Here is a 10,842-nt window from a genome sequence, read left to right on the forward strand (position 1 = left end):
ACAGTGGTTAATATGCAGGGCAAAGTGTTCTCACTGATTAGAATGTGCTGTCTGCACATGCTCCACCGGGACAACACTTTCTGCCTAGACTGGATGATTATTTAGAAGAGAACCCCTTAACCCTTTGAGTGCGGGCACCGAATTTTAAAGGTCTTTGCAAACAGTTTGGATCCAGATAGCGACGTTCTGGATCCAAACTGCTTGCTATTCTGATAGTATTCTTTGAAAAAAATCGAAGAAAATGCTTATTTCAGAAATTCAGCAGTCGACATTTTAGCAGAAGACAAATTTCCCAGCATGCAAAGGGTTAAAACCGAAAATTCATTAAAAGCTGAAAGTGTTGTTCCTGATTAGCCTGTGTGGTAAGGCTGATTAGCCTGTGTGGTAAGGCTGATTAGCCTGTGTGGTAAGGCTGATTAGCCTGTGTGGTAAGGCTAATCTGGGAAAATACATTTCGCACATGCATTAAGCCCTGGTTTCCCAGACCGCTGCGCATATCCTTTGTACAAACAGTGGTACCCTAAGCAGCTACATGTACCGGTATGTGTAAGGATGTGATTTTAAAGAGATTTGCAATACCTGCTGTATGTAGCCAAAGAAGTTGAAGGGTCGTTTGGGTCCAGGATTGGGGGTGGCATCCACTGCCACAAACGAGTATGTCCCGTATGGCTTCTTGTGGTGGTACACGTAGGAACTTGGGTGTTCTCCACCCTGAGCTGAGAATAACCTGCAATTTAAATTCTCTTGTTTTCTCGCCTTTTTTGGCATGTACTTTCATACAAAAACAGTTTGAGATACTGAAACGTTATTAATTAACTTTGAAAATGCAAAAATGTCAAAATTGATTTTTGAATATTGCCTTCATTGAACAAGTATAATTAGGAAACTGATATTTGAAATGTGTGAGTTTGTCCTAGTTTTATTAATGCAGTTTTTGTTCAAGGGTAAGAACCAGATTTGAAAAATAATTAAATAAAGATTCAAAAATACAGTGCAGCACTTTAAGAGTGAATTACTCTTAATGGCTGACAGTGAGAATATCAATAATGAAAGTAAACTTAACCCACTTATTGCTATACATCATTATACAATATGTAAATATGTTTCACAATAATTTCAATGTCAAATAATAAAAAATCTTTTTGGCTATATAACAATTGCCTCTGACAATGAAATGTTGAATGTTTCATAGCCCTATTGGCTATGAAAAAAATAAGTTAGTTTTGCAGACTGTATAGAATGTAGTGGAAGTGTTGATGAGTAACCTGAACAAATTATCCTCATGGCCATGGCTGGGTGTACCAAATGAATCTGAAATTATATATGTACATGTTATAACAAGGGCTGTTTGTAAAACATGCATGCCCCCATATGGGCTGTCCGTTGTACTGGCAGCCATTGTGTGAATACGACTTTTGTCACTGTCACCTTAACCTTTGACCTAGTGACCTGAAAATCAATAGGGGTCATCTGCAAGTCACGATCAATGTATCTATGAAGTGTCATGATCCAAGGCAAAAGCGTTCTTGAGTTATCATCCGAAAATCATTTTACTATTTCGGGTCACCGTGACCTTGACCTTTGACCTTGTGACCTCAAAATCAATAGGGGTCATCTGCGAGTCATGATCAATCTACCTATGAAGTTTCATGATCCTAGGCATATGCGTTCTTGAGTTATCATCCGAAAATCATTTTACTATTTCGGGTCACCGTGACCTTGACCTTTTACCTAGTGACCTGAAAATCATTAGGGGTCATCTGCGAGTCATGATCAATCTACCCATAAAGTTTCATGATCCTAGGCATATGCGTTCTTGAATTATCATCCGAAAATCATTTTACTATTTCGGGTCACTGTGACCTTGACCTTTGACCTAGTGACCTCAAAATCAACAGGGGTCATCTGCGAGTCATGATCAATCTACCCATGAAGTTTCATGATCCTAGGCGTATGCGTTCTTGAGTTATCATCCGGAAACCATTTTACTATTTCGGGTCACCTTGACCTTGACCTTTGACCTAGTGACCTCAAAATCAATAGGGGTCATCTGCAAGTCATGATCAATCTACCCATGAAGTTTCATGATCCTAGGCGTATGCGTTCTTGAGTTATCATCCAGAAACCATTTTACTATTTCGGGTCACCGTGACCTTGACCTTTGACCTAGTGACCTCAAAATCAATAGGGGTCATCTGCAAGTCATGATCAATGTACCTATGAAGTTTCATGATCCTAGGCCCAAGCGTTCTTGAGTTATCGTCTGACAACCACCTGGTGGACGGACCGACCGACCTACCAACCGACCGACCGACCGACCGACATGAGCAAAGCAATATACCCCCTCTTCTTCGAAGGGGGGCATAAAAATGCAAATAATAATCTTCACCTCTTTATTGTAATTTCAATTATTTTTGTGTTTTATAATTGTGTAACTGTGTATCATAGCTCGACTTTTCTTCTGCTTTTATTTTCTGTCAGTCAACTGATATAAAGACCACTTACGCAATTCTTGAGGTTGAGTACATAGATTTGTAGCTTAGTTTAAGCTTAAAATGTATAATTAAAACAAGAAATGTGACCAGTCCAAGAAACGTGTTTTTTATCGTGTTACCAATTAAATTAGCTGAATTTAATTAACTTTGAAAGCAATGTTTGCTTATAAGCTACCCACACACAAAATAAAGCACAAAACCTACCAACACAAACAGTTATTAATCAGAAACAATGTTACTATTTGAAGTTACAATGACTCAAATGGCTCCAAATGCAATACAACTTTTGGTCTGCTTGTAAGGTACATAGAAACACAATTACAGAACAATACCTACATTCCAACTTAAGTATTTTCATGGACAATCCTTTTCTGTGTTTAAAAAAGTGGTCTTTACTTCACTAGGCCCCAAATGGAATCATATTCTGAGAAAATTGGGCTTAATGCATGTGCGTAAAGTGTCATCCCAGGCTAATCAGGGACAGGCTAATCAGGGACAACACTTTCCGCTTTTATGACATTTTCGTTAAAATGAACTCTTTTCTTAGCAAAAATCCAAATTAGAAGGAAAGTGTCGTCCCTGATTAGCCTGTGCAGATTGCACAGGCTAATCTGGGATGACACTTTGCGCACATGCATTATGCCCAGTTTTCCCAGATCGCAACTCATATCCTAGATAACCCTGTAACCTACATGCAAATGAATTTCAGAACAATATCTCCATCCCAACTGAAGTAAAAGCCCATTCTTTCTATTTCTTAATAAAACTAATATTTCCTTCTTTAAATACGAATTTCCGCAAAATCTTTACAGTAACAAATTTTATTTTCTGTGTGCTAGTTTTATAAATTTTGGAACCAACGCTATTACTTGCATAGGGCACAATAAAGAAAGATCTCCAAAAATAATACAAGCCCTGTTATCGGAAAACTGGGCATAATGAATGTGCATAAAGTGTCATATCAGATTAACCTCTGCAGTCTGCACAGGCTAATCAGGAACCACACTTTCTGCCTAAACTTGAATTACGCTAAGAAGAGACTTCCTTTAAATAACAAATATTTTTTCCCAGAGCGAGGCCCATATTTAACCCATTTATGCCTAGCGTCCTGAAAAAAGGACTTTGCAAACAGCATAGACCCAGATGAGACGCCGCATAATGCGGCGTCTCATCTGGGTCTACGCTGTTTGCCTAAAGGAATTTCAGTAAGTAATATTCTAAATATAGAACTAAATATACTAGACATCCCTAATTTTGGAAATAAATTGATCCAATTTAGAAGGATGGGAGAGTCCTCTAGGCATAAATGGGTTAATGTTAAAACAAATAACAACCATGGTTTCCCCTCAGATCCAGCCAGGTGGTGACAGTCTTCTGACAATGTTGAACAATGTTTTGATACGTCTTCCATTCGTCCAAAAACTGCTTTGAACCCCTCAGATCTTTGAACTTTGCATCTGTAAGGTCGCCTGTGAACAACAACAAACAATGTATTTCAAAATTTCAAACTAGTGTTTTACAAATGTATTAAGCTAACACCGAAGGTCATTCAAACCGCCACATACTGATGCTGCTTTGACAAGGTTACACCAAATTTGGAAGTCCCATATTTTGAAATGTTATGTCAATATATGACCTTGACCATGAAGGTTTAAATGTAATAGTTGCATGCAACATATCATGTTACATATTATAGGTCAAGTCAAACAAAATTATGCAATGTGATCATTCAGTTTTATGAAAAAAATATTTAAAAAATTGGAAAAAGGGCCATCTTCATAGAATCTTTGGACCATCTATGTCACACATTATGTCTCCTTTTCAATACAATTGGTGAGAAATTAAAAAATAAATAAACAGAAATCAAAGAAGTAGTTCACAGGACAAGCTGTTTTTACCAGCAGCCACCGATTTAATTTGCTTAACCCATTTATGCCTAGTGAACTGTCCCATCCTTCTAAATTGGATCAATTTATTTCCAAAATTAGTGATGTCTAGTATATTTATTTCTATATTTAGAATATTTTTTACATAAACTCCTTTAAGCAAACAGCGCAGATCTGGATGAGACGCTGCATCATGTGGCGTCTCATCTGGGTCTACGCTGTTTGCCAATGCCTTTTTTTTTAGATGCTAGGCATAAATGGGTTAAGAAAAGTCCACAACACTACTTCTTATATATTATGAAGCATGAGAAGATTATTAAAATAAACAAGTGCTGCCAGTGTAAGAGCTGAATGCACCCAATAATTGTTTGCCCCATAAGTTTATCTTGAAAAAACAAACAAGTTTTATTAATTTTAATTTAAACAAACCAGAAAACAGAAAATGAATAAAGAACAATAGCTCTGTCATTCTGTAGAAATAGTTGTATATGTTCTCTATTCTGCCTCTCAAAGCTCCTTTAAATGACATGAACCTTTGTTAGATTCCCCTCAATACTCAAACAGTAATTCTCCATTAAAAAATATCTTCAAAACTTATGAATTTATGCTAAACACATGTAAATTAAACATGGGGCAATAACCCTGCATACATTGAAGACGTAGCGTTATGGTCCTCATATTTTTACATTCCTTTTAAAGCCATCTATCATAAAATGAAGATTCAATTGAATACCTTAAATAACTGGAGAATAATGTTCAACAAAACAAACTATCCAAAAATGAAGCAAAAGGCACTAGCTGCAAAAATTCTGACAAAAGAGTTGTTTGCACTTACTGGTACTCTCAATGTCTTCTGTTAAATTTTTATGTTAAAAGATTCCATACTAAGAGAGTTATGCTTCGCACAAGAAAATTTACTAAACGGCACTAGTCCTTGTACTCCATGCTCCCCCTTAAGCCCCATTAGAAATTTTATTTGAATCCCTTCCATACTTCCACAGTTATGCTTCAAACCCAAGGAAATGGACTAAACAAAAACAAGAGCACCGCATAACGGGTGCCAACGCTCCTCTGCGGATGCAGTTTTGAACAAGAGCTTGTCACAGTAGTGCCAAATCCCTGCCGAAATGTGTTCGCTTGTATGTCAACATTTGTTTTAGAGAGTAGAATAATATTTGTAAAAACAAATAATTCATTATGCTCCGGACAAAAGTTTACTTTGAAATTAAATAAAGGGAGATAATTCAAACACTAAGGTAGATAGAGTTATGGTTCTTAGAAACTGCACTTCTCCTACTTGCCATCTGTTTATATTTCAAGTTTCAAGTAAATCCCTTCAGTAGATTTAGAGTAATGCTCCAGACAAAAAATTACTTTAAAATTATATAAAAGGGGAGATAATTCATAAACTAAGGTAAATAGAGTTATGGTTCTTGGTCACTGCACTTCTCCTAGATGCCATCTGTTTATATTTCAAGTTTCAAGTAAATCCCTTTAGTAGATCTAGAGTTATGCTCTGGACAAAAATTTACTTTAAAGTTATATAAAAGGGGAGATAATTCAAAAACTAAGGTAGATAGAGTTATGGTTCTTAATCACTGCACTTCTCCTACTTGCCATCTGTTTATATTTCAAGTTTCAAGTAAATCCCTTCAGTAGATTTAGAGTTATGCTCCGGACAAAAATTTACTTTAAAATTATATAAAAGGGGAGATAATTAAAAAACTAAGGTAGATAGAGTTGTGGTTCTTGGTCACTGCACTTCTCCTAGTTGCCATCTGTTTTTATTTCAAGTTTCAAGTAAATCCCTTTAGTACATTTAGAGTTATTCTCCGGACAAAAATTTACTTTAAAGTTATATTAAAGGGGAGAAAATTCAAAAACTAAGGTAGATAGTTATGGTTCTTGGTCACTGCACTTTTCCTACTTGCCATCTGTTTATATTTCAAGTTTAAAATAAATCCATTGAATAGATTTGGAGTTATGCTCCGGACAAAGTTTCGGCCTGCCGGACAGACGGCCGGACAGACGGACAGGACCAATTACTATATCCCCTCCGAAAAAAATCTCGGCGGGGATAATAAATGAAAGCTTGTCAGAATTTTATTTTTTTTAGAGGTCACAATGACCTTGACCTTTGACCTAGTGACCCATAAATGGGTGTGGCGTGTAGAACTCATCAATGTACATACTAAGTTTCAATGTTGTAGGTGGAAGCACTTTTTTTTTAGAGCCAATGTTAAGGTTTTATCACGGCGGATGGCAGACACCGGACGGCGGACGACGAGCTGGCTATGACAAATTGACAATACATCGGGTTTTCTCCGAAAACAGCCAAAATAATGAAGCAAATGCAATTATTCACACAAATTATGACACAAGAGTTGCAATTTTGTACTCTGCACCTCCTTTCAATGTTCTCCATTAACATACAAGGTTGCATTTAAATACCCTAAATACTAAATAAATTATGATCCACGCAAAAAAATTACTAAAGAGGCAGAACAAATAGTAAAGGACAATAAATCTGTAAATCATGAAGTGAGATGTTCAATTTGTGTACACTGCTTTTTTCCCTTAAAGTCCTTTTTCATTACATGAAGTTTTATTTAAATCCCTTTCATAGTTCAAGAGTTATACTTCTCAAAAGAAGTGGACAGACGGACAACGTTATTACCAGGGATCATATTTTCCAACAACATCAATCGGTCTGGATTTTGAATGGGGGAAAAGTATTCGAAAAATTACATCTGAAATCCATGCATGCCAGAATTTTTCAGGTCCAAATCGGGACATTCCATAAAAAATTGTCGGGAAATTTGACCAAAAAGCAGGACAACTAAAACGATCATTCCACCTTTACTTTAGTCAGCATATTACTTACAAAAACTGTCATTTTCTGCCAAATTTTGACGATACATGTGTTTCAGTAATTCGTGAACACAGCGTTCTCCATTTTCCAGGGGAGTAAACACACATAAACTGAATTGTGGTGTTTCCCCGTATGCCTCGATTTGACATCCAATCGGTACAGGGATATCCCCTTGAACATATGTAAATCGTGTGACGCAATGTGAATGCATCGAGCACTTTTCTTATTCGACCAATCGTCAATTAACTCTAAATTTAGATTGATGCAGTATGTTACAAATTATTTTCTGGCAATCAGTCGAAAACGAAAGTTAATTTATGTTATTACTATATGAGCTGAAGGAGCAGAATCAGATGTCAAAGGAAAATCCCTGATTTGGAACTTCAGGCACAGCAGTAACTCTGTGCTTAAACGTCCTTGGTAAAGGCCTATGATACAATTATACCTGTTGCTAAAACAAAGTCCGGCTTGATGACAGTAAGATGTGTATCACAAAAGTCTTGAAGGTCGGGTGCACGTTTAAAACCATAATAACGGCTTATGTGGATGTCTGTTACCTAATGACATAGAATAAATAACATTTAATAAATATACGTAACACATAATCATTTAATTAAACAAACATAATTTGTTTATTTAACTGAAAGACAAAATAAAAACTAAATAAAAACTAGAGCCTTTGTCACAGACGTGACGAATACCCCCACATGACGCATTGACATAGAATATTTTTCACGTTGTCTTCACAAAAAACACCAGACACCATGCTCAATGTTTAAAAACGCACTAAGTGACCCCATGACCTAGTTTTTGACCCGGCATGGCCCCTGTTCAAACTTGACCTACACATCATCTAGTTACAACTTCTGACCAAGTGTGGTGAAGATCGGATTTAAACTACTTGAAATAGAGAGCGGACACCATGCTCAATGTGTAAAATATGTACTAAGTGACCTTGTGACCTAGTTTTTGATCTGGCATGGCTCATATTCGAACTTGGCCTTCAGATCATCTAGATAAAACTTCTGACCAAGTTTGGTGAAGATAAGATGAAAACTACTTTAATAAGAGAGAGGACACCATGCTGAATGTTAAAACACGCACTTAGTGACCCCGTGACCTAGTTTTTGACCCCGCAAAGCCCATGTTTGAACTTGGCTTTAAGATCATCTAGATACAACTTCTGACCAAGTTTGGTGAAGATCGGATGAAAACTACTTGAATTAGAGAGCGGACAAGCTGAATTTTTAAAACGCACTAAGTAACCCGTGACCTAGTTTTTGACCCGGCAAAGCCCATGTTCGAACTTGTCCTAGACATCATGTAGATACAACTTCTGACCAAGTTTGGTGAAGATCGGATGAAAACTACTTGAATAAGAGAGCGGACACTTAATATGGACCGACAGACAGACCAACAGACCGACCGACAGACCGAACGACAAACAAGTTCACTCCTATATACCCCCCTAAACTTTGTTTGTGGGGGTATAATGATTATTATGAAATAAAGTACATAGGAGGGATAAATGCATATATTATAATTGCATTTTTGCTATAATATTTTGTCTTTGATAATTGGTCAGTCCTCCATTTAGGAACAATGTCGCAATATGGTGCCTCCATGTTTGACCTCATTAAAATTTCAAAACAACATCATGAATGGGTGTTAATGAAATCGGAAAAAAACAAACTAACCAAGTTTCAGTTTTTGTTTCATTTTATAAAAATACATGTTAACGTTATGATAAGCATTCTATTTTCCTTTGGCTATTGGTCCTTGACAAGTAGGATACAGCGACTCCATTTAAATGCCAAAGGAAGAATAATAAGGAAAAATGAAGTTTGCTTGAAAGGTTTAAAGACCATACCGAAAATGGACCATACGGCCCAGACCATACAGCCAAGATGTGCAGACCATACGGCCCAGGTTTGCAGACTATACTGCCCAGATTTGCAGACTATACGGACTATATGTCTTTACGCCATGTAGATTATTTAAATACACGAAATACTAAAATACTTAGTATGCTGTGATATTATGCATCTGTTAAAAATAAAACACCGGTAATGAAACGTTATAATCATTGCATTTTCGCTATAATATTTTGTCTTTGATAATTGGTCGGTCCTCCATTTAGGAACAATGTAGCAATATGGTGCCTCCATGTTGGACCTCTTTTAGTTTCATTTGATAAAAATGCATATTAACATAATGATATGTGTTTTATTTTCCTTGGACTATTGGTCCTTGACAAATAGGCAAAAGCGACTCCATTTAAATGCCAAGGGAAGAATATACTTAAACCCGGTTAACTCGCCCTCTGGATTTTTAACCTGCGTGACCTACTGGTCAAATCTGACAGAAAACATCTCTTGCTACAGATTGGAATCGATTTTTTATAAGGTAATGTCGAAAAGCTCAGAATTTAACAATATTTGAATTTGCATAGTTCATCTAATTGTCGTAACGAAAAAATACGACATTGCTTGAAAATAACTGTGCTATTTATTTTATTTGATGTCTCAAAATCTATATATTTAAATTGTTATATACTTATTGATTGTTACTTTGAATGGTATGTCAGAGCTTTGATTATTCAGGTTTATTTTAAAATTGGTGCTGTTTAACCTTTTTACCGCGAATCTACCAGGAGAAAAAATTAAACAACAATGGCGGACGGTGGGGTTGAATTAGTTTCTACGGCAGTTAATATTGAAGGATTTTCGTCATAAAAAGGCAGTTGTCCAATAAAGTTAAGTTAAACATGATTGTCCTTAAAATCATTTATCTGATACATGAAGATCGTTTCTAGACGCAAGTGAATATTCCTCAAGTACCACGAGTCAACCGTGTTGCAGTATAATAAGAACAAGAGCACAGCATAACGGGTGCCAACGCTTGGCTGTGAAAGCTTGTCAGAATTTTTTGTTTGTCTAGAGGTCACCGTGACCTTGACCTTTGACCTAGTGACCCAAAATTGGGTGTGGCGTGTAGAACTCATCAAGGTGTATCTACATATGAAGTTTCAAAGTTGTAGGTGGAAGCACTTTGATTTTAGAGCCAATTTTAAGGTTTTAGCACGACGCCTACGGCGGACAGCAGAAGGCTGACTGCAGACGACGAGCTGGCTATGACAATACCTTTGGTTTTCTCCGAAAACAGCCGAGCTAATAATAAGGTAAAACGAAGTTGACTTGAAAAATGATAAAAATTTACATTATGAAATTGAATTATTTATTTTTGTTGTCATAAATCTTTTAGTTATGCATTTATCAATCTGATGCAATGTTACCTCTCTGTGTCATCAGCAAATAAATGACCTCATAGTCATACCTGAACAAACCAAAATATTTGGTCTGCATTTCCATTCTTCACTATTTTTGGTCCCAATCCGTAAACTCTGTTTTGGCCTGAAATGTCATTATGAATGGCCTTTGAAATGTATATGAAAATTAAAACAAACAACGATATAAATGAAACAAAATGAGTAATTGTTCTCATCGTTGGTCGTCTGCTGTTTGTTTACAAATGAAACTCCCTTCTTTAGAGAGAGATATCAAGACCGACAACTCTGTCGGGTACCCAA

The 10,842-nt window shown here is 36.5% G+C and overlaps 1 protein-coding gene across 1 annotated transcript in view; it reads right to left on the bottom strand.

Moving 5' to 3' along the window:
• LOC127873917 (transmembrane protein 62-like) overlaps positions 1-10,812 on the bottom strand; it is a 30,069-nt gene extending 19,257 nt beyond the window's left edge. The window contains 5 exon segments of the mRNA XM_052418028.1: positions 580-727; positions 1,266-1,311; positions 3,830-3,964; positions 7,699-7,810; positions 10,590-10,812. Coding sequence (XP_052273988.1) covers positions 580-727; positions 1,266-1,311; positions 3,830-3,964; positions 7,699-7,810; positions 10,590-10,757 — 609 coding nt within the window. The 5' untranslated portion in view covers positions 10,758-10,812.
• Positions 10,813-10,842: the final 30 nt, after the last annotated feature.

The sequence above is a fragment of the Dreissena polymorpha genome, chromosome 3, assembly GCF_020536995.1.
Source record: "Dreissena polymorpha isolate Duluth1 chromosome 3, UMN_Dpol_1.0, whole genome shotgun sequence".
Lineage (NCBI taxonomy): Eukaryota > Metazoa > Mollusca > Bivalvia > Myida > Dreissenidae > Dreissena > Dreissena polymorpha.